Source organism: Rhinichthys klamathensis, unplaced genomic scaffold (genome assembly GCF_029890125.1).
Source record: "Rhinichthys klamathensis goyatoka isolate OS25496 unplaced genomic scaffold, OSU_Roscu_1.1 h1tg000027l_1, whole genome shotgun sequence".
Lineage (NCBI taxonomy): Eukaryota > Metazoa > Chordata > Actinopteri > Cypriniformes > Leuciscidae > Rhinichthys > Rhinichthys klamathensis.
Genome location: NW_026606577.1, coordinates 2,561,273 through 2,589,145, shown reverse-complemented (window position 1 = coordinate 2,589,145; position 27,873 = coordinate 2,561,273). Strand labels below are relative to the sequence as shown.

General features: G+C 40.9%; 1 protein-coding gene across 3 annotated transcripts; it reads right to left on the bottom strand.

The window, feature by feature from the left end:
- Positions 1–43: 43 nt before the first annotated feature.
- nrip1b (nuclear receptor interacting protein 1b) lies at positions 44–26,119 on the bottom strand. 3 transcript variants are annotated; one of them, XM_056244568.1, is made up of 3 exons: positions 25,889–26,119; positions 11,338–11,419; positions 44–3,708 (listed from the first exon to the last, which is right to left on the bottom strand). In XM_056244568.1, exon 3 carries the CDS (start codon positions 3,358–3,360, stop codon positions 154–156), a length of 3,207 nt encoding a protein of 1,068 aa, XP_056100543.1. In that variant the 5' UTR covers positions 3,361–3,708; positions 11,338–11,419; positions 25,889–26,119; the 3' UTR covers positions 44–153. The 3 variants fall into 3 exon arrangements, with proteins under 3 accessions (XP_056100543.1, XP_056100542.1, XP_056100544.1); XM_056244567.1 differs by lacking the exon at positions 11,338–11,419; XM_056244569.1 differs by lacking the exons at positions 11,338–11,419; positions 25,889–26,119 and adding an exon at positions 20,556–20,833.
- Between the last annotated feature and the right edge of the window lie 1,754 nt (positions 26,120–27,873).

Sequence of the window (27,873 nt, the reverse complement as noted above, 5' to 3'; positions counted from 1 at the left end):
TTTCAAGCGGTGGCAAACAGCCAAATGTTTTAAACTGAACGACCAAATTTATTCAGTTTCTGTTTTAAGATGAAAAAAGAAGAAGAAACATATTATAGACAAATGACCGTACATGCAGTTCTTCAGATTCTCTCTGTCTTTGGTAGTTCACATCTACCATTTTCCCACAGAACCGTTTAGGCTCTCTTCTCTCTGGCTATGAGTCTGTCTGTGGACTGGAGAGTTTATCCTGTGCTCATAGTCATTGTACGGCTCCACTTTTGCGCTCATGACACAGTGGGCCGGCTGCACCTGATCCTGGATCTCAGGTCTGAGCTGACCGTTTCCCCGCTGAAGCATGTAGTAAAGAATCGGGTTAGACCTGGTTAAAGGGGGTGAGTCTGGACTGGATCTCTCCTCCCTGTTAAAAGTTCCTCCAGGAGACCCCTCAGGTTCTTTTTTAACTGGTTTAGGACTGGCTTTGGGAGAGGATTTAGCCCAAACTAACGACCCCCCTGTGGTATCAACAGGTGTGGGTGCTGTTTTGGGACCCGCACTGAGAGAATATGGGTACCAAGGCAAGTTTGACAACTCGTAAGGGGAACCAGACTGGGATAAGTTCCCATTGGCTGCACAGTTTGCCTGAGGGATGAAAGGACTTGGGGGCTGGGCTGTCCCTCTGGGCTGGGACAGCTCATTCAGACAGTTCTCTGACAGGAGGAGCTGCTTGAGAACATTGAAGCCTTGGCTTTCTCTGGAGAGAGAAGTTTTGCTCTTGGGACTTCCAAATACATCTTCCTCTTTTGGTATTACTAGGCCTCTGCCATTAATTTCAGGTGTTCCAGACATGAGATTATCACGAGTGGTATCTCCAGACGAATGACAAAGTTCATTACTTAGGCACTCTGTCAGTTTTCTTTTTTTAGGAACGGGGCTCTGAAAATCCATTGGCTCCTCTTTTACAGAGTTCCTGAGGAGCCTAGTGTGTGGGTTTGAATGGTAGGTAGCATTCTGCTGTTTCAAAAGCTGGCTGAGAAGTCCAAATTTGGCAGCTGTTTCTGTAGGACATAACTCAGATTTTGTTGTGTCCTGTGCTTCAGCAATGGGTGAGTGTTGTTGTGATGATCGTCTCTGATGGTACACCCCATCATTAGAGCTGTCTGATGAAAAATTCTCCTCTACTGGCTCTGTTTTGATCTTACAGTCCAGAGAAGGCTTGTTTGAGCTGTCACAGTTGACAGTGCCTGTCTGAGGCTTCTCCAGCCTCCCTGAGGTTACTTCAAAGAATCTGTGCCCACTGGTTCTTTCTTTCTGGGAAGCTGTTCCCAGCAGAAGCTGCAGTACAGTGCGCTTCTCTAGAAGATTTTCAATCTGTGTTGACGCCGAGGGTGATTGGTTACATTTGTGAGGTGGGAGAGCAGGAGGGGAACCTCTATCTAGTGCAGAGGCTTTATTCCGCTTGTTTGGAGTGACAAGTCGATCCAAGAGGGCCTGAGGCTTGTCAAGCTCAAGTTCTGGGCTTTGCCTTCTGCTCATCACCATTTGTGAGTGTAAAGGAGGGGGAGAAGGTGATAAGTTCTTTATACCACTCTGGGCTAGATTCTGTAGTAGCTTGCTGGCACTGAAAGGAGGCTCCACCATCTTTTCACTTGAGTGAGCTTTAGACTTACACAGATCTAATGGACTGGACTGGGCATGAGGCGAGGGGAAGGAGTATGAAGGGGAGACCGAGCTGAAGATAGCTGTTTGCCGGTGCAGAGGACTCAGTGTTCTGCTGTCCTCAGGTGTGCCAATTCGTTTAAGTGGGCCTGTAGTCAAGCTGCCGATTATTGAGTCAGGCCGCAAACCAGGATTATCTGGACTTTTGTTTACCTTCTCGTTATTTCTGCGGTCCAGCAGTAACTGCATTAGAGTGACCTTATCATGGGATTTCATGTCTGGGCTGGTATCCAGATCTGTGGCCTCAGGGACCATTGGCACGGAAGGTTCCAGCTTCCATTTGTTTATGAGAGACTCTGCGGGCTCCACAGAGGGGGTTAATGAAGAGGAGGGCTCAGATTTTTGGCTAGGCCCTCTGTTTTTCATGGAGAGGTCGATGGGGGAACAGCTGGAGAAACTCTCAGTATCACTGCTGTCTTTGGTCAGGCTGTTATCGTGGTTGGAGTACTCGCTGTCAGAATGCAGGGAGGAGGCCTGGCTCGGGAGGATCCTGCAGTCGTCCTCCAGGTGTCCGTTTCTGGTGAGCTGCTGCTGGGAGTTGTGATTATTGAGAAGTAGAAGCAATAGACTGCTGCAGTTCTGTGGCGGTCGACCCTGTCTGTCGAAGGGCCGTCTCTCTTTGGGGGGTCTCATGGTGGGTGAGGAAAGGGGAGGGCTTCTTTTGCTAGAATCGATCACTGGTGGGGGGAGTGTTCCATTTTGAACATTTAAGGAGCTTAGCATGTCTGAGGTGGTTGTTGGTTGCCCCATGCTGGGAGGCCTCTTATCCTGCGTTTGAGTAGCCATGGCAGCTAACCTCTCGCTGGCTGATCGACTGATTAATTGTGCTTTTAAGGCCTGTTCTCTGGAGTACTGCTGTAGATGAGCCTCGCTGGACAGCAACAAGGCCAGCTGACTGCAAGCGACACTGGGCTTGGGTGAAGGGGCCGGACTGGTCCTGGTCCGTACTATATTGGCAACAGCCTTGAGACGCTCTGCGCAGGACAATGATTCTGAGCTAGAGGGCTGGGCAGAGCTTTGAGAGGAATGAGGAGAATCAGAGCCTCGATTCTGGTTACTCTGACAACAGTAAGGCACTGTTTGTTTCTGGTGCTTGCTTTTCCTCATGAGGCTTTTTAGGCGGCCTGACGCTGTGCCGTAACTCTGGTAGGTTTCCTTATCAACAGGAGCACTTTCACTGCTCTCCCTGTCGAGCGGTTTGTGGCTTTGAGAAATGTGCTGTGACAAGGCGACACTCTGTAGCCGAGAGCTGAAGGACTGCAGCAGAGAAGCCAGCAAGGTGCTCTCTCCCTGCGCAGAGCCATCCAGGCTTCCTTTGTAGTGCTCCCTCCTCTGTCCATTCACTTCCACTACAGTGCCTGATCGTTTCTGGCTGTCATCTTCATTCCACGCTCCTGAGCGAAGCAGTCTGGCTTTTTTAAGGTGCTGTGAGGCAGCACTAGGTGGTCTACCCTTGTCTGGCAAGGGGGAGCCACGATTGGGGAGCTGAAACACCCTAGTCACCCTGTTGGCATTCTCCACGTTGTTTTGAACAGGTTCTGATCTCTGTGTGGTAGTGGCAGCAGGCCCAGTGGTGACCGGATGCATTAGCAAACCTTCCAGATATGTTAAAGCAGCAGAATCCTGGTGAGTTTCAGGGCCAGACTCCACCCCATGAGTCATGTTCAACAGCAGGATGCCCTGATGTGGTGTTTTACAACTACTGAAAATGTCTCAGATCTGTGCCATAAATGATGAGAGCAGAGAACTCCAGTAGCGCTTTGGATTTAGTTTCTTTTCATTCAAAAAGTTTTACATATAGGACTAGAGGGCATTTGTAATGTAAAGTACGACAACCCAGCTGCCATTGCTGTGCATGAGTAAATCCACACTGCTTTAAAATGATGTTGAGAGGAGATTTCTCTGTCCTGATGAAGCAAACACTCTATATTTGGAAGTTATTCTGGGAGAAACCAAAGGCTCAGTGTTTCCTGTTTGCTCTTCTGATCTCAGATGTGGCCACACGGGAACCTACAGCACAAGAAGAGAGAACACACCATGAGTGACAGGCTTCAACATCCCAGCATCATCAAAACAACCACTGTAACTTTCTTTGAAGTCTCTGTCAAGACCAATTAATCACAAAATAACTAATTAAATTCAAGCAAAAAAAAAAAAAGAGAAAACTTCAGAGAGAACACAAAGGTTCTTTTTGACAAACTCTTTATAGTGACTCCAGCAAATGTCAATCAAGCTGCTCTGACACCCAGCTTTAGTACCTCTCAATGTTCGTTCTTACGTAAAGAAAGTCTTTAAATGTCCATTACTTCCCATGAGGCTGAGCATTTCTGAGAATTATCGGTATCTCCACAGATTAAGGAGAGTAAATGTACATCTTAAGGTTTATTAAATCTAAGTGAACCTGTGTTTATGCATACTACATCCAAAAGAAAGATATTTGCTTAAACTTTGTTAGTAAGAAGGAAAACTTCTTGCCTGCAGGAAGAATCCTGAGACTTAAGAATCTTTAAAAAATGAACACTATAAATATCACTCACAAAATGTTGTGATGCCTACATTCACTTATGACAAAAACAGTATAGAATTTTGATGCTTGTTATTTATCGGTCATCATCAGTTATTATATGAAAATAATTATCAGCTTGTAATATCAGTGCTTCCTCAAGTAAAACATTAACACAGATCTGCTCTTTTTGATAAACACACTCTCTGCCTGATATGAGCAAATACCAAGTTATATTATGACTGAAAAACAATTGTTAAAACTATTGAAAAACAAGTTTTAGGACTATAATCTACATAAAAATGTTCCACTTCCACAGATATGACAGTTTACCTGGCATAACAGGACCAAAGAAGTGAATAATACCCATTTAAAAACGTCTGTCAGCAGCCCCTCATACTCGGGCCAGTAGTGGCTCAGCAGAGCTGGCAGGTGTAGAGGGGCACACATGGCACACCTGTCAGACCGTTCCTCCACAGAGCTACGGCATCAGATAACATGACAGCACCGCTGGCTGCTCGCTCGACGGGCCTGAACCCTGTCAGAACTGCTTCCATAAACACTCCTGACTTCCCACTGTCAGGGCCACCATCACAAAGGTTAATTAATACAGGATTCCAGCTCCCCTAAAGCAGTGCTCAGCTGCCAGAGAACATCTTACCCTCCATGTCCTGCCCCTTCAGCAACGGGGTAACGTGTTTCAGTGGTTTGCTGAGGAGTTTAGCTCGACCTTGAGCTGGGGATGCTGTTACAGCAATTCAACAGCATGCTCACGCCTGGAATATCCTGAATGTGCTGTAGTAACTTAAGATCCTCAAGATGACGTGACAGGAAAATCCTGCGAGAATCAGCACAAGGTCACATGCATTTAAATGTGATGCAAACTGCATTAAGTTGCAAAGGTTGGACGCAACAAGTTACGACTGCGAGGACAGCAGAGAGGAAAACTAATTCATTAACTAATTCAGTCTCAGTTACATTATCAGCCTGGGCCACTGACCTAAATTTAACAACAAAGAGGGCAACCTGCTAAAACTGGGCCATCTGATGTCTCACGCTAATCTTAATGGGCCAGATTAAAATTAATTTCCTGCCAATGGAGGAATAAAAGTTCAAACTTGGGACAGATGAAGAAAGAAGATACACAGACAAGCTGAAAAACTGGACCATAAGAACAATAAAAGTAAACGCATCATTCAAGACAAATCAATATTGGTCTACAATCGGATCAAGCTAGATTAGATCTTAGCCATAAAAACAAAAGGAAAACTAAAGGGATAGTTCAGCAACAATGAAAATTCTGTCATCATTTACTCGCCCTCATGTCGCTCCAAACCTGTATGACTTTCTTTCTTTGAGTTTTATTCCACACAATGAAAGTCAGTGGGGTCCAAAACAACATGAGACCACACTGACTTACATTGTATGGGAAAAAAAGAAGCATTTTGGAAAATATCTTTTACGTTTTGCAAAATAAAAATAAAAAGTCATACAGGTTTGGAATGACATGGGTGAGAAGAAATTGACAATTTTCGTTTTTGGGTGAATGATTCCTAACCAGCAGGACTATGAATATGTATATACATACTTATTTACTTTAGTAACAATCTTGGTAACACTTTATTTTAGGGTTCAATTCTCACTATTAACTGGTTGCTTATTAGCATGCATATTACTAGGATATTGGCATGGGCGTCAGACGCATTCGGAAGGGCATTTTCAAAAGTGCTGGGTACAATGACGCATTCATTCTTTTTTCTCTTTCGCGCAGGTCATGTTTTGAAAGACGATGTCCTGTAGCTTACTGATGTAAATAAATAAAAATGTATACAAAGATGTGATGTCCAGCCAAAAATGTGATGGAACTTTGGGTTTAATTGGTCGTACAATGAGATCTAATATATGTTGTTAGTATCGTGAATTTTTACGTGAATAAATACATAGATCCGCTTGTGTTGCGTATGTACTGTAATGGTCCAGTGGCAGAATTTTTGCCAAGACAACACATTTCAGCGCTAGATCGCCTCTTATTTTACAAATGAATGAAACGAATGCTGCTAGTTAACTGGAAATGTTTTATTTGTATTGGTACATCCGTGCCGCGAGATGTTTCAAAAGTGGTGGGGACAATATCGACCCTGGCAAAAAGTGGTGGGGACATGTCCCACCCGTCCCCCCCGTAAATGACGCCTATGGATATTGGCTCTTTATCAGTACTTATAAAGCACATATTAATGCCTTATTCTGCATGACCTTGTTCTACATCCCTTAATCCTACCCAATACCTAAACACTACAAAAACGACCTTACTAATAGTTTAGCAGTAAATTAGGAGTTTATTGAGGCAAAAGTTGTAGTTTATAGTTAATGTGTGTTCCCCATATTGAAGTGTTTCCACAATCTTATATTCTGAGAGTCTATTCTGAGAGGAAGCAGGCATACAAGAGACAAAAAACACAGGCCTAAGATTCGATCTCACAGCATTAACTCCATTTGTCTTTTCTGCACATGACCCTTCTGAACAAGAAATACAAAATATGTTTTCTCTCTCCCTCTCCCTCTCCCTTCCATCTCTCTCCCTTCCGGAGAGGTCCGCAAGTGATTATCCATTATCTCTGACAATGTCAAACATTCACACCCAACAGCATTTTAAGTGATTTCACTAGCCAGTGGTGAAGGGAACAGCAGCAGACAGGAAGCTTTATCATGGCAGGGCGTCTCTCTTTGCTCACCCAGACACCACGAGCAGGAAGGTCAAACCATCATCAGTGGCTGAGAGGCAATTTCCCCTGAGGAGCTGGACAAAATATGGCCTTAACTGTGAACGCCTAACTTCTTGACGCAAATGTCAGGGATTTGATATCTAAAGCCAATCCGGTGCTGCTCACATGTGGGGTATAAAATTAATTGGAATCCAACCCTTCTCACAAAGTACCCCAACAAAAAAAGGTTAATGAATGATCCCCATTATAAGGAACCGTAATCCATTTGCACCATTTAAAATGCATGATTAAAAATAGGGTGAGCCGCAGGAACTGTGCTGTGAGTCAAGGTCAAGTACGCCTGAGCCACGCAACAGCTGGAGTCCATGCAAAGTGCTCAGTGTTAATAAAAAGTGACAACCCGGTCCTTGCTGCGCATATCGCTAATATCTGACACCAGACTGGCAGACGCTTCCCCGGCGTTAAAGGTAAGCCAAGGTTAAAGAAATTTTAAAGGAAAGGGAGCCGTGTGAACCACTTTCCATCATGTTATCGTAGGCAGCTGGTGTTCAGCCAGGCTAGGGGCGCTCACTCAGATACGCAGGACAGATTTTGTAAATCCAATATGGCTCAAGAAAATTAAATAAGGGGAGCGACGTGCTACCTAAACAAACACGACTGTAGCGTCCACATCAGTGAACTTTTGCTCTTTTGGAGTAAAGCAGAGAGCAAGTAAACAGCTGCTGAGATGCCATGGAGCTCTGCAAACGGAGTCTAAAACCAAGTCAATCAGAACAAACTTACTAAGAAACGAACCAAAAACGCCCTTGACAGCGAACTTATTCAAAAGAGACATGACCAATTAGTAAACACACACTGCCTACAGACTGTAAAAAAGGGGGGACAATGTAATTACCGGTAAATAAAATAATAAAACATACAGGAAAATAAATTGCATGTTGTATGGCACATTAACAAATAAATAAAATTAAAGTCTATAATTTATGCTGAATCACTTTTTTTATTTAAAAGATCACAAAAGGTCATCTCTCAGGTTTAATATAAAATATCTTCCTTTGTGTTTGGAAGTTGAATGAAAATCTTTTGAAACAACATGAGGTGAGTAATGACAGAATTTATATTTTTGGGTGAATTATACCTTATAAATACAGTAAGCTGAGTCTTGGATAAAACTAACTGTATATCGCGTTACACCCCTAGTTCATTATAATTCTGCTGCTCTGTGCATGACAAGTAACTCCAAAATGTTCATATTTATAAACTTCAGCATGCGGCTAGTAATTAAATTCAAACCAGAGATTCTTTTCATTTTCTTAATCGATTAAGTGCACTTAACCAATGAGAACACAAAGCACCCGAGTTCCTCCTCTTGGCGCATCATTTCAGCTGGCACAAAAGTTGGCGGAACATGCCAACGAAATGAGACCCGAGTAAGATTACAGCATCTCATTCACTCTGCGCTCTTATCACTGGGGCTGGAGTGCGCACACACATGCTCCAGCTACTCGCAGAAACACTTTGACTCCACTTGCCAACTCCTCCATATCTACTCACCCGCTGTCTCTTTAATAGCAACACAGGCAGTTACAAATAGATCTTACCCCCTTCCTCACTGCTCCTACAACTACACCACGTCTCAGGCAAAGATCGTTCTACACAAGTTCGAAGTTTGAATTGAATTGGTCACTCCCACAAGAAGTTGAAGTTGAATTTGAATTGCAGTGATAGGAAGTGGAATTTCCTGAATTGCAATTCAAAGAAATTTAACAGGTAATGGCATTCAGGGGAAATGAAGGGATCTTCCATGTTGATCCATACATACAGTATGTTCTTATGTAAAGCCTATACAACTGTCAAATTTGAAGACTTGTTAAACTTCTTATTACCCTAAAAGTTCAAAGTCTGTCTTCAAAAATAATTATTTTATATAATAGGGCAGCACGATATATCGTTTCAGCATCGATCTCGCGATGTGCGATGTCAAGTATAGGCATCGTAGTTGATCCGTAAGGGCCAACCCGGTTCAGAACGCATGTGTTTCGCGGATTATTTGCAAAGTTGAACCATCATAGAGTCAAAGTTTATCATTTGCATGTGTTTTTAAGTCGAGTCAGGCATCATGAGCAAGACGACTCGCGCGCTGTTTTCTGTGCACAGACTGTTATTTTACATTTGATTATTCCATTTCTGTACCTGAATGCTGTTAGATTTACCTGAAAAACATAAAGCACTGCTTATTTCAATTATATTGATCTAGGCTTGTAATTCGTTTTTATAATATTCTATGCAGATTCACTCCTCCATCACCCCAATTTTTCTAGAATCATTCATTCTTTTCAAATAATCTGGTGAAATTGTTTTTAAATCGCAATATATAATCGCAGAAGAACTCCTCTGGTTTACTCCTCTCCACACTTCACAAGTGTTTAGCACAGATATGAATTCCCTTACTCCTGCAGTCTTACTCCAAAAGGTCACCTGAACGGATGAGTCAATTTAAAGCACACACAAATACACAAACAATCTATTCCCCTCCCCAACAAAACACCTTTAACAACCGCTTGAAATCTTCATGTCAAGAAACCCCTCAGGACTGTAACAGCAATCTTCACACTTGCTTGGACTACTTAAGACAACAGTATCCCAACTATAAGCTTTGTTTAATGACGGCTAATGAGAGTGGCCCTCTGTTACGAAGTCGACGGGAGTGCAGACAGAATGGCCGTCTTCGCTGCAGATCTCGGGAGGCTCAGACAGGTGAAGTGTGGTAATCAATTTGCTCTACCGGCAGGACTCCTCAGCAGAATACTAATGAATCTCTCTCTCCGCGCACACACACACACACACACACACACACACAAATAATCCCAATCACACTCTCACACGTTCACTCAAACACACATTTCAACTCTTTCCTTGGGTTGCTCTGGCTGGGAGGAATGAGAAAACTCTCAAGGCCGTGTCTTGTGTACACGTCAGGGTAAAGATTACACGGCCGTTCCACTCGACACTTCGAAATAGCTATGGGGGAAAATCAGGTGAAAGTCAAACCTGGAGTACAACCCCAGCTGCACGGCCCCGTTTGAACACAAACACACGCACGTGGACACGCTTACAGCCAGAAATATACAAAACAGAAACCAAACACGCACCTGCGCCGCCACACACAGGTACAGATGCATCCAAGGTAAACATTCAGAAAGAAACACATGAGCAGTCACCCATATAAACACTCAAGGGGAAAGATATGTCAGAGGAGAAAACCAATTTATCACAATTTAGGGATTGAGCTGAATCTTGAATGCCCAGCTCCCAGATTTAATGTGTTTCTTGCTGCACTGAATGACAGATTTTAATATGGGTCATTGGACATTTATAAGCAGTGTTATTATCGATCTTTTCTCTACTAATATGTACAAAATATGTAAAAAATGTGTGTTGTCCACATATGGACAACACAAATTTAAAAAAAGTTTTCAATATTGATAATAATAATAATAATAATAAGAAATGTTTCTTGAGCATCAATCAGCATATTAGAATGATTTCTGGAGGATCATGTGACACTGAAGACTGGAGTAATGATGCTGAAAATTCAGCTTTGCAATCACAGTTATCAATTACTTAAAAAAAATATAGTAAAATGGAAAAGAGTTATTTAAAATAACATTTCAAAATATGAGTATTTACTGTATAAAATAAATGCAGCCTTGACAAGAGACTACTTTCAAAAACATCTTTTTAAATAGAATAAATCTCCAAACTTTTGAACGGGTGACTATTTAAAAAATATTTTTTTTATGATGCTTATTACAGTTTAATTATCTTTCACACACACACACATATATATATATAAAACACATTTAAAAAAAAAAAAAAAAATATGTATACACTCTCACAGCCGCATGAGCCCCAGGGCTCAATGTGTGAGAACAGAACACATGTCCTAACCGTTAGGCCAAGGCTAGCTACTGTGCGGTTAGTCCCCTCTGCTCTGCAGTCAACAGGGCAGCGATACAGTAAAGCCAATAGCACATTTTACATCAGCAGGAATAATTAGCTTTTTACACACGGTGCCATTAATCGCCTCTAACAAGAGGACGCGACCTCACCTGGTTTCATACAGCTGGAGAATAGAAAGAGAAGTTACATAGGAACACACAGGAAGCTGACATCCTCTCTGAACTGACGTGTGAAGACAGTCAGGAGCTATAAAACTAGAGTGAAAACCTCAAAAACAACGAACAGAAGAAAAAAAAAAACAGGTTGCTGTAGCAGGGCTGATGTATGTGCCCTTGACACACTGACACTGTCATGTGACACTCTGTCATCCGCCACCTGGCAGAACCCCACCCTCACTTCCTCCTGATAACCCAACAGTATTGAACTAGTCCCCCCCACACACACACACACCAATGGAAGGTAGAGAGGGTCACCATGTCCTCATCTGTAATCCTCTGCCATTCTTCAGCAGCCCGGCTGGAGGAGGAGGCACCTGCCACAAGGGGAGAATGCCCAATTAGGCAGCTGTCACGCAAGGCAGAGGCTCCAAACTCATCCCTGTCCAACTGGAGAGCAGCTGCGGGTGCCAATTACAGCGAAACATTAACCGCTTCGGTTCCAGGAAAAGGAAAGAGCCTGGGCAACACATGATGTTCGATGCTTCCAGGTTTCTAGCCTGCGGGCACTGGAACCTGATTACCGGCATGCCCTGCTCATCCCGCACCAGACACCAGGAGCAACATCTACTGTACCTAAAAATACCCAAATGGTGAATATAGGGTTGATACAATAACTGCACGATATATCGGCCACTATATCGGTATCGGCCGATATATGTTCATATGTTTGATGTTGTCAGTATCGGCCCGATAAGAAAATTTGACTGATATATTAAAGCCAATAAATAATGAATGATTTCCTTCAGCTGAGACACTTCAGATTCGCACTGTTCGCCATTATGGTTTTCAATTGCTTTAAATATGAATAGAATCACTTCAAAAAAGGAAAAAAGTGCAACATGCAGAGCAAAAGTCTGTCATATAGGCTTCATAAAATAAAATGAGAACATTATAATTGTGTGTTTGGGGCATGGCTTTTAATGATGAGAATAACTTTGTTCTTGTAATCAGGCACTCAAAAATGATATAAAAATTTGGATATAGATTTATCGGTTATAGGCTTTCAAATATAAAGAATCATCGGTTATCGGTATCGGCCAAAAAATTCATAAAATGCCATTTATTTGTTTATTTAGTGTATCATACATTTTTATTTTATTTATAAAACTGTCAAATGTTTAGTTTATTTCTGGGTTTAATTTTTGGATTTTCAATTAATCCTTCTAATATGTCTATATTTACCATTTACTTATTTGCGCATTCTTTTAATTTTCCTGAAAAAAGCAGCAGATAGTCGACATAAGTGAAACCTCTGAAACTTGCATTTCTAAAATGGCCAAATCCATACCGGAAAGAACGTGGAACTGAAGTTTCACTTTCAATCGTGATCCAATTATGTAAAGCACTGTAATGTATTAAATCACGACTTGTACAGTATATTGTGATGTAGTTTGAGATACCATACACTAATGTGGAGGACTGGAGAGCCAGAGAAATAATCTTTTCACTTCCTCTCCAGCCTTTTTCTGCCAAAAGAGTGACAGTAATGTAACATTTCCATGTTTAAATCAGATCTTCACAGGCCTGGGGCCTCCATAATCTCCCTACTGTTAATTAAATGACGAGGGAGCGTAGGCGAGCCGAGAGGAGAGAGGGACAAAGCTGCTGGGTCTCCTGCCACAGCAAGACTCGTTAATATTAAAGATTTATGCTCTTCCCCCGCCATTGCCTCAGACCTTTCTGCACTATGTGTGTGAGTGTCTGTTTGGGTGTGTGTTTTTAGGACAATGCACTGCAATGCAAACTAGACGAATGTTTCGGTCTCAGCAGTGTGTCAAGGAGCGCGGAAATTGTTGACAAATTTGTTGTGATTGTATAATTTATCATCTCAAAACACTTCTGTTTTGAGTAAGACGGAAACTAATCTGCAACAGCGAAATGAAATGAGCTGGTTGCCAGCCGGCAGAAGATTTACGACAGACAGAATCCGGAATCATGACAGTGGTTATTGATCATTAAGTCTCCATGGTTTCTCCATTTAATCGAAAAGTCGCAAAACGGTGATAACGGACGCCTGAGGGACAGATTAGTTTAGCACAGATACCTCAAGTACACGGCCGCTGCTTTTTTGAAGCCAAACATCAGGTAGAATCACTAAGGAATCTAAATTGCTAACGAATCATTCAGACCAGGGCTGCGTTTCTCAAAAGCATCGTGAGCCAAGTTGTTCGTAGAGACCATTGGTGGCGATGGTTCTATGATCTCTAGCTTTTGGGAAACACAGTCTGTGAACTGGATGAAATGATTCATTGACAAGATCCTGCTCAAAAGAATGATCCATCCACAAATCAGAAAATACTACTTCTAGTAGTCAACATTTGAAGTGGATCAAAACCTTTCATCAAAGTTATACATGCATTTTGAACAATACACGTTCTTGTCTTTTTTGATCCACTTCAAATGTTGACTACTGTATTATGAACTGGCATGAACATGCGAAAGAAAGAGTCCTTACACAAAGGTAATGTATGTGGTCCTTACACAAAGGTATTTTAATGGTTTCAGAACACTTGAAATACAATGCACGAGTCAAATGAACCACTTTTATGATAATTCTTTGGGGGCTTTTTGGAGCTTGACAACTCCAGTTTTCATTCACTCCCATTATATTGAAAAAGTAGCCTTGATATTCTACAAAAATGTGTGTTCCCCAGAAGAAAGTACGTCATGAACTAATCCTTTAAATGCTCTCTCAACACCAGTAAGATTCTTTTAGACAAAACTAGTCAAACAAACTGCCATGTGACATAAAACAGGGGAATTTTACACTAAGCTCATGTATGACCGCAGGGCACTAGGGCAGTGAGACTGCAGACTTAACAGAGCTTTAACTGTTAATCGCCACAGATAAAAACGGATGCATGAGTTAAAAGCATGAGAGGAAGCGGTTAGCATGACCGTTTGAATGGCTAAGTTAGGTTAAAACCTCTCTCCCTCCATTTCATCCAGATTTTTAAACCACACACACCCTCTTTCCTGGCTGCACCGGAATATGTGGCACTGCAGAGTTGTTTCAAAGCGTTTGAGGATAATCGAAGACAGCCTTTGACTGGCGCCTCAACGCAGCCACAATATTTGTGGTCACAGGAAGGCATTGAGGGGTTAACCATGGGGTAAATGAAGGATTTTACAGTGCCCCCATTTCCCCCGCCCTCCTCTTCCTGTTGTTGCTGAGAGTCACAGGGTGAGCGCATGTGACCTTGAGATGCATAGATGGCACAGTCAGGGCTGCCTTGCCTCTAGGCGTCCTTGAACTGGATCTGCAAGACAAAAACCTTCACACTGCCAGATAGACATCTCAAATCCCCCTCCCCACCCCAAACGTCTCTCTCTCTCTTTTCAATCTGCGTGCCTGTTATCTCCTCCCCAGTGGGGGAGTCTAATCTGAATGCTGGATCTTTAACCTTAGCACTGAACTCAGACAGAGGCGGAATTTCAAAATGTCTCACTGGTGTATTTTTAACCTTCTTCCACAGATTGTTTGTCTCCGTTTCAGGGGATTAGATGACTCTCCACGGCATCTGAGACACTAGCCAGGCCGACTTGGAATACACGTTTTTTTTGAGGCAGAACTACTTGACGTTCACGACAGCCCCGAACAAACTCTAGAGACGACATCCACCATCCAGCAAAAAGGAAAAAAAAAGGTCTCAGCGAATAGCTGGACGAGCTGGTTTTGGTTTTTAATCTGCTAGAGTTCTGCAAGAGTGTGTTTGTAAGAAAGGTTTCTATCCTAGCATGGAGGCATCTCCAAAAGGCTTCTTAAAGGAATATTCTGGGTTCATTACAACCACACGTTTTACAGTGAAGCACTTACAACAGACTTGAATGAGGCCCAATTTTTATAGGATTAAAAAGCAGAAATGTGATGATTATGTTATAGGAGCACTTATTAATTTGGGTACTCTTTTATTTTACAGTAGGTGTACTTACCCAAGAAAGTACTGGTAATATAAGGGAACTTCATGGGTAGTTGCTTACGCACATTGCTTACGTTTTTTTGTGGATATACTATTGAAATAGTATTTGAATGTTTACGGATCGAACATTTCACTTCCATTGTGATCCACTGATTTTTGCTCTTTTTTGTTGAAAAGGTGCAAATAAAAGCAGAAATAACATAATATTAGATGAAAACCTACATAAAAATTAGACATGCTGCCTTGGCAACTAACTGAAATAAAATAAGTTGAAGAAGTACTCAAACTAAAGCTGAGGTAAAAAGAAATTGAAGCTAAACAGAAATATATATATATATATATATAAAAAAAACTAAATTGAAATAAAAAAATATAAACATAAAAGCTATAATAAACTATAATAGTATATAAATAATACTAAAATATCTGATGGTATTCTTTTAAATAGCTAAACAGGGTCAACATACATGTTTTACAATAAAAAACAAAACAGTTTTTGGTGCCATATGCATCCCTAGAGCCTGTCTGAACAAAGAAATGGCATAAAAACAAAAAGTGACACACTGAACGTGTTACAGGAGAGCATAAAGCGCCTTTTATCATCATGCAAATGCAGTGCCCTTGGTTGCACAAGGTTCATCACTTTAAACAAATATTTGGACTGTCCTCTGTACATTGACACCAAGGTAGAGGAAGAGGGGAGAAATGTCATGTTTAAACACTAACCCTGCCTCGCAACTAACAGGAACACAACGCACATACATGAATCCCGTCCGGCCCGGGAACGTGTGGATCGTGTCCTTTGCGGGTGACTCTGCAGTGCCGTGCTGACTGACCTTTCCTGACTGTAACGTTATCGCATGTCATATGTGATCCTGCTGGAAACCATCTGCCATGGACTCCTCTGGCAGCACGCAGGAGTCCAAGACGTTACCGCTCTCCTCACCTCCGCTGGAATTCATCAGATTACCAGAGGAACACCCACCAGGATCCTCATGCAACACTCAATTAGACCAAAGGTCATTCGTGCCAAGGCATCAGGTCCGTGTGGCTATTAGTAACAGACTCAAACTAGGGAGGTGAGCAGGGAAGCAATAAGTCATAAAAGACGTTACAGTGATTATACCATGGCTCAGCAGTGCTGTAGACATGACGAGAAACGGAGCAAGAACAAGACACTATAGGGGTGGACGATGTAAGCAAACATTTTGAACAACACAATACAACATTTTCTCAAAAACAATATATATATCCCAATTTACACATTTGTATGGGGGGGACTACAGAAAAACTACTGGAAAAAGAATGTCCATTTGACAATTTCCATAGTAATGGTAAAATAATCAAATTGTATTTCAGAATTTCTATTTTTTATTTTAACACTTAGGAAACAACTTTATCAATAAATACATACTAATCTAAAATATCATTTTATCCATTAGTTCAACTGTAGCATTTTTTCAAAGCCAAATAATAGTATTTAATACTGGATAGTTTCCATATTATGTATTATTCATTCTTATAGCGTTCAGGAAACAATACGCATGGAAATCGAATTGAATTGGGTTCGACTTCAATAATTTTCATTCAATATATTGAGCCACTAATAAGAACAGTCTTCAACAACTAGACACTATATACTTGATACTGATGTGATGAAATGATGTTCATCATAAAGGATTTAAAGTTTCAATTCCGCCAATTCAAAATCCTGTACAGTAGCTACCGGCAACACTCTGAGCTGTCATTCATGTAAACTTTGAATGTATTATGTATAGTTAAAAGTTAAGACTTGGATAGTTCACCCACAAATGAAAATCCTGTCATCATTTACTCACCCTCATGTTGTTCTAAACCTGTATGAGTTCTTCTGTTGAACACAGAAGGATATATTTTGAAGAATGTTGGTAACCACATAGTTGATGGTAGCCACTGACTTCCATAGTAGAAAAAAAATACTTTGGAAGTCAATAGATACAGTCGACTTTTTGATTACTAACATTCTTCAAAATATATCCTTCTGTGTTCAACAGAAGAAGAACTCATACAGGTTCAAACTGCCAAGAAATAAAAACGGATATCTAAAATAAATCTCAAAGAACTTAAAATCAGGATTTTGTTGAATATTTCTCAAAGTTAAAGGAAAGTGGGACTACAGAGATGTTTCTGGGGAAATGTGTCAACGCTTGATTGGGACTGATATTGAGGTCGTTGCAATTGCCATGTTTTACAATCATGCCGCCCTGCGCTTTCAGAGCTGGCCAACCTGCTTTCCATTACTCACAGTACTCATGATAAGAGCCATGGTGTGTGTGTGTGTGTGTGTGTAACTCAAAATCTCAAATACTGAAACTCCCGGTGAGGTCAAAGTCTCCCTGTGTCTGTTCGATGCAGAACAGCTCACTTAAATCAAATATTGAACAGTGCAATATAAAGGGTCATTATTCAAAAAGAGACGCTTTTTGAGTTCCAGAGTCCAGTCTCCTGCTCTGTGGCTTTCTCTCAGTACGCTGAAGGATCCGTTGACCTTTTACGTTCTACAAAAACAACAATCGGTCATAAAAGGCCACGCCCACTGGGATCTGTGTCCAGGAGCGTAATGATAATGCAGTGATTCTCCCATGACTCCTGGCTTTCACCAGTGTGGAGATCCTGATGTCATCTTAATTACCCTGAGCTATGGAACAAAACAAAAAAAACTTGAATCGAGCAGAGAGCTCACCTCGTACATTCAGCGACTTTAAGGAAACGCTTTGGGAAATCATGGTGATCACGAAGTCAGTCAATTTGTAAAACTGATACATAGTTTCAAACTCCAAACTATTGAAGGAAAGGAGAGGAAATTTTCTCAGCATTTCTGGGGTAATGTATCATCACTCTGTTCGGGACGGATATTGAGGTTGTTACAATTGCCATGTTTCAACATTTGAGATGTTAAAGAAACAATGAGAGAATCAGTTCAATATCTCAAATTTGTCTCAGATACATTTTTGTATAAATATAATCAAGTAAATATACAAATAGTTAGCATTAACTACATTAGTTAGCATGAACTAATAGTGAACTACACTTATACAGCATTTGTTAATCTTTGTTAATTTCAACATTTACTAATACTTTATTGAAATCTTGTTAACATTAGTTAATGCACTGTGAACTAACATGAACAAACAATGAACGGCTATATTTTTATTAACTAACATTAACAAAGATTAACAAATACAGTAACAAATGTATTGCTTGTGGTTAGTTCATTAACTAATGTTCATCAACTAACTAATGTTAACTAATGAACCTTATTGTAAAGTGTTACCTATCCATCCATCCATCTATCTATGAATAACCACTCAGAACAAGAGTGACAACTGTATTTAGCTGTTGTGTGAGCATAGCCATTCCTTCTAAACTGTAACTGAGACGATATTGTATTTTCTCAGCTTTTGTCCCAGTGGAGGCAATGGGTGTGAAGGTCCTGAGAGACCGCAGACCTCCAGTTTCGGGCACATAATAATATGTGCTTCATTTGCAGCTTTCTCTACTGTTCGACAAGCCGTTTACAAGACACGGTCCCTGCCGTTGACCCACTTCTGTGTGTCTGCGTCTGGCAACAGCCCCTGCACCCCATCTGACTGACTGCAGAACCGCAACCCTCGGCCTCCCTGAACTGTGAGGAAAATAGGTCACCATGGCCCACTTTTCTTTCTTTTTTTTCCCCTCTAAAAGAGAGTGTATGAAGACTGCTGCAGAGTTTGATCAGCTCAGCTCAAAAGAAGAGAAAACATAAACAGAGTAGAGAGAGCGAGAGATTCTACAGTACCTTCATTAACCTCAGTATTCAGAGTGCACATGCTCCTCGCATCAGTGACGCACAAGGGTCTTATCAGACGGCAAGAACGAACACTGTGGCCGCCTGAATCACACACGTCATGTGTAAACAATTCCTCAAGAACCTTACAAAATGACCTCATCAGTGAAAACAAGACAGCCTCATCTCAAAAGTTACAAGGTGGGTCCCAGTTCGGTAGCAAGGTATTTTTAACTAAGGCCAACAATTAGGTTTGACCCTTGGACGTCACTGATGCAAGGAGTAAGTGCACTCTGAATATATATATAACAAATGCGATTTGGATGTGTTGTGCTGACAGTGTTGTGAAAGTCGTGTGTATAATAACTGTAAGGTGAGAACATATTTTCAAACAACACAAACACATGCATATGAAGAGATATAGATCAAGCACTCAATGCCAACAACAACTCAAGCTCTCATATGTCTGTCTCTGACATAAATTATTTTGTCAGTTTCAAACGCAAACACCCGGCACACATCTCGGCAAAAAAACGTAATCATGTCACCAAAATATGGGCAAAATTGCTTAACAATTGTCTGCCTTTTCTGATCAGCTTACATTTGCCAAAAAAAAAAGAAAAATAAACTTTAAATATTGGCTTGCATCATCTCAGTCAATCACTATTTACCCATACGAATCACTCTGGAAAGCTTACACCCATCATAAAGTGTTTAAGAAACACATGAGCCTAAAGAAAATCTAACACATTCACATAAACAAATTTGAAGGGCAACAACAAGGCGCTGAATCAAACAGATCATTGACCTTTTTAAACCCGTTTAAGTGTATTTAGAGCAAGCCCTACCTTAATATAACCGGCGAGGGCAGCCCTGGATGGAGAGACAGGTGGCTTAAAAAAAAGATCTGCTCTATTTGAGCCGTCTGGGCTCTGTGACCGAATCAGACATGTAAACATACTTACACAAGCAGAGCGACAGCACATGTAAACATCTAGCACAGGTCAGCGGCCACAGGTGAACCAGTTTCTACATGGCCACAAATGTACAGCGTTAGCTCACTGAAATACTCCAATCTGGCTTCAGCTCAAGGTCACTGGAGCAGAACTGATTTTGTTATAACCTGGTAAAAAAAATACCAACTCGAACCACAGTGGCTTTGTGAAAAAGGAAAACTTTGCTGATCACAGTGCGCTGGGAGTACCGGACCTTATAGCTACAGTAGATGTAAAAATGCTGATATAGTTCAATTCATTTCTGAGAATCTTTCAACCCATTGCAATAAATGTACTCCAAAAAAAGAAGTTTCACTGTTTTGAAATACTTAATACTAATTTATTATAACAGTTTTAGATACAAAAAAATATATATATATATATATATATATATATTATATAAATGTAATACTTATATTTTTGTTGAAATAATTCCTCTGGTTATAAAGTTATAGATTTTTTCTATCACAGTGTTTAGCCATTAGAGAAAATACATAAACATCAGCAAATACATTAAACATTTATATTGCCCAACCATAGCTTATGAAGAAGCATGTGGCAAAAACAACTGAATTATGTCTAATTTTTGTTTCCACCAGACCAGATTGAAACTAGGCAAAGACTCCACCATAATTATTCATTTTTGTGTTATGCAAAATCAATCACCGAATCAATATTCATCATGCACAGCGGTGAAGCTGTGAATTCACAATATGAATGAAACACTCACCCAAACCTGTAGTCAAGTGTGAGTGTGACACATAAGCCCTTCAACATGGTGTCACATGACTGAATCTTGTTTTAGAGAGTTACTTAAAAGCTTTCGGGTCATATCAGTCAGGTCAAGGTCGAAGCGCTGTGTTAATGCCAGGAAAGCAGGCGCTGCCTCCATAAGCCCCGAGCGGTCCGCTAGGACAAAAGGACGTCTGTCCAAGGACATCTCTCAAAACTACCGAAAGAGATGCGCACAAACAAACTTGACTAATCAACGCCTCGCGGCTGATTGGGATGCGGAGTGTGTGATGTGAACACACAGGGATTGCATCTCACATGGAGAAGGTCTTAGTTCAACACAAAAATCCAACACTTTCCCCTCGCGTCTACTTCATGTGGCAGGAGTGCATACAAACAGCAGTCCATAATAATATATCCCAGCATGCCTCGCTGCATGAAGCATTAGAGTGCTTTGAGAGCAGGGGCATGCGGTGTGAATCTTTCAACGTTTTCACCGCTGGCTGTGCGTGAGGGGCGGATAGCTACACCCCACATCTAGCGGCTGCTGAGGTGTCCCTTGTTGCCTGGCAACAGCTCAGCTCGTTTTAACCCCTTAAGTAAGTATTAAGTGATTCAGCAGTCTGAGGCCAGTGACGGGTGGGCTGCTACAAAAGTGACAGGACTTTATTACTTTCCGGGGTTTTAGCGTGGAGCTCTGTGCTCAAAAACACACGGCAGCGTAAAGTCTGCTCCACTGAGCTTGACCCCAGACATCTCTCCATGAAATGAGTCATAGCAGAATCAGCCCTCTGACAAAGGCCCCATGACATCCACAGAAGCAGGAAGCTATTAGCTTAAAAAACTGCGATAAAGGGCATGTTTAAACCTGGTAGTAACATCCATCTCACGTGATTCCATCATAAGTGGTCGCCGCTTATACCCGTGACTACTTGCGATTTTGTCGAGGGGAGCCAGCACAAGCACATGATTTAAAGAGATAGTTCACACAAATTAAAATACTTTCTTCTGCACACTGCAGAACACACAAAAAATGGAATGTTAGTGTTACACATTTTTCTCCATACAATTTAAGTCAATGGGGCCCAAAGGAACCTTGCACTGCACCCAATTAACTTTAATTATATAGACTTTTAAAAAATTGCATACAAATTTAAAAAATACATTATAATCAGGGCTTGACATGAACTTTTTTACTCACCAGCCACAGTGAAAAAACTGCCATATAGATATTTTAAATATCTCATAATTTGGCAGCAGGTATATTAGGCTGCGGTCACTTTAAGACCTGACGCACGGATCCAATATACTGTTTCACATGCATTTTCTTTCTCAACCGTTTACGTTCACTTAAAACATAACTGACTGTGTTTACGTGAATACTCACCAAGACCGGCATTTTGACATTATTTTGTGTGTATTTGACCGTTTAAGCGCAATCAGCAGCTAAAAAGAACTCAATTTTGTACTGAGAGGTGGCTGTGAGCACAAAATCTGATAAAATTAGAAACATTATGTGCAATACAAACAATCCCATGCATAAATTTAACCCCATAACACCAACAATATTCATCCGGAGCAAATGAAACGAGTGAGGGGAGGCGGGTTTGTGTGTAACTCGCTGTCGGAGAGATGAGAGAGAGAGAGAGAGAAAGAGCAGCTGGTGTTGTGCATCTATTCTGTGGAAGATTAGTACTGGGAGCGTTTCAGATATATCAGTCTCGATATATATTGACAACACTGCATTGCACGTAGTTTATTATTTCAGATGCCTTTTTAAAAGACTACAATTGAAAACTTTATATATATTATATAAATTCAACCTCCCTCAGTGGCTAGTAGGAGCTAATATATACACACACATATACACACACATAATGCTTATCAAAATGGTTCAACCTCAAGCTGCAGTCTTCATAACCCACACATCCATCCATCTTTCATTCATAGATTCTGAAAACTCCTCTTTAGTTAATTGCTTGGGCCAGTGCGATCTGAAAGCTTTTAGATGAGAGAAATAATGAAGCTGGGATCATTCCTGTCACCTTCTCTGTGAATGTCTTACTGATGCGCTGATTGCAGATCATTCTGCGAGTGTTCATCTCTTCAGCATTACTGCAGGGTTTATGTCCTTCTCAGAGCTTTGAAGGTTTCTGAACGAACAGACCACTAATATGGTGTGAAGGACAGTTTGGCACGCTGTGGCCTTGAACTGCAAAATCTGCATGTATTCATCTCTCAGCTCAAAGAGACAAACGACTAAGCGGCAAAACTCCAGAATCACTGGAAAGGACTGCTGTTTCACTTAGCACAGCATATAACCTGCTTAAAATAAGGCACGATTAGTAATGTCCCCCAGGAGCAGTAAAATCTTCCTGAACACAATTGCCAGGATTCCTTGACCTCCAGGTCCATCTTGCCTCAGGACATAGTGGGCAATACAGAAATACAGCTGGCAGCTAGAGGTCAGCCGGGTAATTATATTAAATTAACTTGTGTGTTATACAAGTTGTTGAGATCATGTTTCTCATGATCAGCATTTGTCCGTTTGGAAGCCAAATCACATTAACAAACTGGCCTACATGCTTTCCATCCACCATTCTTTGCAGAACACTCATGGCTAAATACTAAATAGAAACAAGGCAAAATTAACATTTAGTTATAGCCAGATCTAGAGAGTATCTGCAAATTTGATCATTTTCTGAATCATTTTAGTGGACCTAAGAATAGTAAAATCTATTAAGAGTGCAGTGCTAACTTAATTTATTGGCCAAAATATATATGAGTATGTATACGATATACATACGAACAGGCAAGGGGCGGTGAAGTGTATAATTTGAATAGTATTCAAACTTGCATTGATTGGTCGATCGGTAGGTGTGTTAAGGTCACTGCTATTGTTCTAATGTGTGGTGATGCTCGATTTATCGGAGTTACATCTCCCAGCAAACCTCCACCGCAAATTCAGCAAACTATAAATCGTTTGCAGTAAATCAATCAGCAAAAATCAATCCATCGCTATAAATGAAAGCCCTGCCTCTGTCCCAAGGCTGAGGGGAGAAGAATCTGTGCCCAGTATTTCATACGATCGCAGTGTTTTAACTCTGCTCAGTAAACATTGTTCGATTTTGGGCTGTCCCAGACAAAAGATGACTAATCGTGGCGTGGCTCCTGAACGGTGGTCCTACGTCGTACAGTGAGAGGTTGGTCTTGCGACCAAAGATAGCCTGCGATAATTTTCTGACAGTGTCAGAAGTTTAGCATGATCATCTCACAGTGTGTTTGCTGCCATGACCTACGTTTACTGACTAGCCAATAAAAGTGCAACATGAAATGGCATATTGATCAACGTGACACCGCGCAAAAACTTAAAACTACTTTCCTCAAGCTCCATTTGCAAAATTAGAATGCCAAGTTGGCCTCTTTTCCCTAGCCATGACCACGTCCATATTCTCCTCCTTCGCTTCCTCCTCTTTTTTTCAGCGCACATAAAATTGCCAAATTGTGATTCATCTTGCTCTATTTGTTTGCCACTAGCGCACACTGATGATGTTCTATTCTTCTATACTAACTTGCGTCGTAGCCTACGATTCAATAGGTGTCATCATCGTAGTCTACATGCATGTCGTACCCAAGTTTATTAGATCCTTGTCGTACAGTGTGATTTGTAAAGATCTTATAGGCTTGCTGAAATCGCACAGTCTGTAGCAGGCATTACACAGCCAGACAACGTCTTCATCCTTTCTTTTGGTGTACAAAACCTCTCGTATGAACAGCACAAGTCCTTGTTGATCTCCAGGCCACCTATTATCACTGATATACCCTGTATACAACAAGATTCATTACACAAGGAACAAACATGCAACTGTGTCCCTGAGCTGTCAGCTGACCTGTTAATGAGTGTAAAGCGCCCGTGGCTTCTATGGATTTACGACATGTTACGCCAGCAAGTTTATGTTTTGCACGAGCAAAACCATGTGCTTTTACGTTTAACAAAAGAGTGATTATTAGAATGTGGCATTTTTCAGAGCACACACTTAGGTAGCGGACACTAGTCATCCGAATGTTGAGGTTGAAGTTTAGGAGGATAGTATTTTAAGGTGACGATGACCCAGCACCGTTTTAACCGCTCTCAGTTCATTTTATTGACATACCCTCTGAGAAATTAGGTCGCCGTGCGTTCATTATCATTTCTCTAGCAACGATAACATCATTACAAGTCAGCATCAATCTTAAAGAAGTCACATAATACTGTCAGCCTGATTCTCTCCCATCTCTTGTGATGTCTCCAAACGTCTGATGAAGAGACATGGGTGTATATCATATATTATCGTAAAGATGCACATTTTCTCATGGAGATGAGAGTGAAAGATTTTAATAAACTAATCCTATTTGAGAAATTGTTGTTCCTCATTCCACTATGATCTATTTAAAACGCATGCACATCTATGCTGTTCGCAGAAACTGACACATGTGAGCTTTTCTGTAACTTTGGTCTTTTCTTTCAGCAAAGAAACCCACCTGAACCAACACTGAACCCAAACTATGATCTTTGATGACCTTCAAACTTTAACCCTTGACCTCTTTAGCCCCGTTTTTATTGACTGAAGCCACAGGAAACCTTATGAAAACTATAAACAATGCAAAGTCCAAAATCTATGCCTGTCGTCTACATAAGAACACACACACACACACACACACACACACACACACATATATATATATTACTGACAAACTCACTTAGCAGGTGATATCTTCTGAACAGATTAACCTAGTGTGTGTATAATATATATATACACATGGAACATCAGTAAGTCATTATCACTACAGTAAACCAAATTTAAGACTTCTTACACTGCATTACAGTCTTACATTATAATCTTATAAAATAGATTTGGCTTGGGAAAAAGAAAAATAGAAATAATCTATTCGTATCCCCATATTTCAATGAATAATAATAACCAGCACATAAATGAAACGGTAACATCGCACTGACAGTAACAGAGAAACAAAATGGAAACTAAATGACAGAAGCGACCATTGCGACTCACACAGCACACGTTCTTGCGTCTTTGGTCTCGTTGTTACGTCTTTAAGACGCCGAGTCAAGTTAAAAACTGTTCAACTTTTAAAAAGGGTGTCTCGAGACCACAACGTCCTGTTTATAAAGGTAAGAACGCGTCCCGTGTGAACGGCGTTTCGCATTCCGTACGCGTCGGTTTTTCTTTCAGCACCTCCTAAGATCACAATAAACATACAGCAAACATCTCAGTCATATGCAGCCGACTGTTCACAGCTGCTGGGCGGGCATCGAGTCGTCTCTACACGTACCTGATTCCGCTATCCGAGCGTGAGCGAGCGTTTCCTGCGCGCAGACGTGCGCCGTGAACCGCGCCAAATGGAAGTAGAGTCCAAAAACTCATCGGGCTCCGGCACCGACTGTCGGGTCTGAGTCTGAACTGTGTATTCTCGGAATCCCCGAGAACTCCGCAATGTTCACACTCCTACTCCTCCTCCTGCTCTCTCTTGCCCTCCCTGTCTGACTGACTGAGTGAGCGCAGCTTAAAGCTACAGGAGGCGCTTTGTGTGTACGTGCGTGCGCGCGCACAGGGAGACCGTGCGTCAGCTCACCTCTCACCCTTAATAATCCGGAGTAATCTCAGAAAAGGAGAGCCTTTATGGTTTCTGATATAGCGTACTGTATTTTATAAGCAAAATGGATAAACATTTACATTGTGACTTATTTGACAGAATAAACAATTAGGCAACACCAAAGCCATTCACAGGACCAAAAGTGTGATTGTAGCCTACAGACAATCTCAACACTTTTGATATTTAGTCTACATATAATATATATATATGAATATTTATTTTCCACCAATGAAAACGTTTTTTTAAGCTCTGTTGTAGCATGTTTACATTGTTTTTTTAATGAGTATTATTCAACAAGTTCCTGGATCTCGCATACACTGGATCAGCAATTTTTGTGCTATCTCACCAAGTTGACCTTTGAACTTAGGGGACCTTTCATCTTTGAACTTTGACCCCAAATGCCACATGAATGGAGATACAATATCCGCCCTTCATTCCTTCACCATCTCGAGTTGGTGACCTGTGCTCCAAAGCTTTTCACGGAACCATGGTTCATGGAACTTTAACCTTTGACCTTAGAACAGAGACACACGTGTGTTTAAGTTTTTTTTTTTTTTTTTTTTTTTTTGTCATTCTGTAGATTGGCCTCCATACGCAACATATTCTTTATGGACAATATACCATCTGCAATTCAGCCTGTTGATAACCAATCTTTAAAGAATCAGGTATTCTATAGATTTATTGAAATTTTGGTAACATATACTGGCTGGTTTTGATGTATTCAGTATAAACATATTTATTAGGTATTTTTTATTAGGTTTATTTATATACATGAATGCAAAAATTAATGTTTTTGAAAGAAGTCTCTTATGCTCACCAAGGCTGCATTTATGATCAAAAATACAATAAAAACAATACAAGTTTGAAATATTATTAGAATTTAAAACAACTGTTTTCTGTTTAAATATATTTTAAAATGTAATTTATTCCTGTGATTCAAAGCTCAATTTTCAGCATCATTACTCCAGTCTTCAGTGTCACATGATCCTTCAGAAATCATATAATATGCTGATCTGTGACACTGAAGACTGGAGTAATGATGCTGAGAATTCAGCTTTGTCATCACAGGAATAAACTACATTTTAAAATATATTAAGATAGAAAGCAGTTCTCTTAAATTGTATTAATATATTACTGTTTGTGTTTGCATTATATTACTGTTTGACATGATATTTTGGATGTTTAACATCATCAGATCAGATGAACGAAAACTGATAAGGTTTCTTCATCTATCATTAGCAGAACTTTCTAAATAGTATTTTGAACTGATTGCCACAAACAAGTGTCTCAGACTGAATGAAGTATATCCAGTCTTACTGTACAATATGGCTTTATATGCAATTTCTTTCTTCTCTGCTGTCATTGAAATGCAGGACAGGTTTATATTCTGGTTCCACAGGTCCAGCAGGGAGCCCAGGACATTTGAACTCAGACGCCTGACTGTCTCAAGGGGAAGAGGCCGCTGTGTCAAAGGACATTAACCTTTAACCTCTGGCCCCATCCATGCATTAACCTCTGTGTATCTGCTGGCCAGAGAGGAAGAGAGACCAGCGAGAGCAAAAGATGTGACACGAGATGAGACAACAATGTTAAGGAAAATAAGCATGCTGGCAGCAAGACCTCACTGTTCAAATGCATATGAATACATTTTGTTTGACAATTTC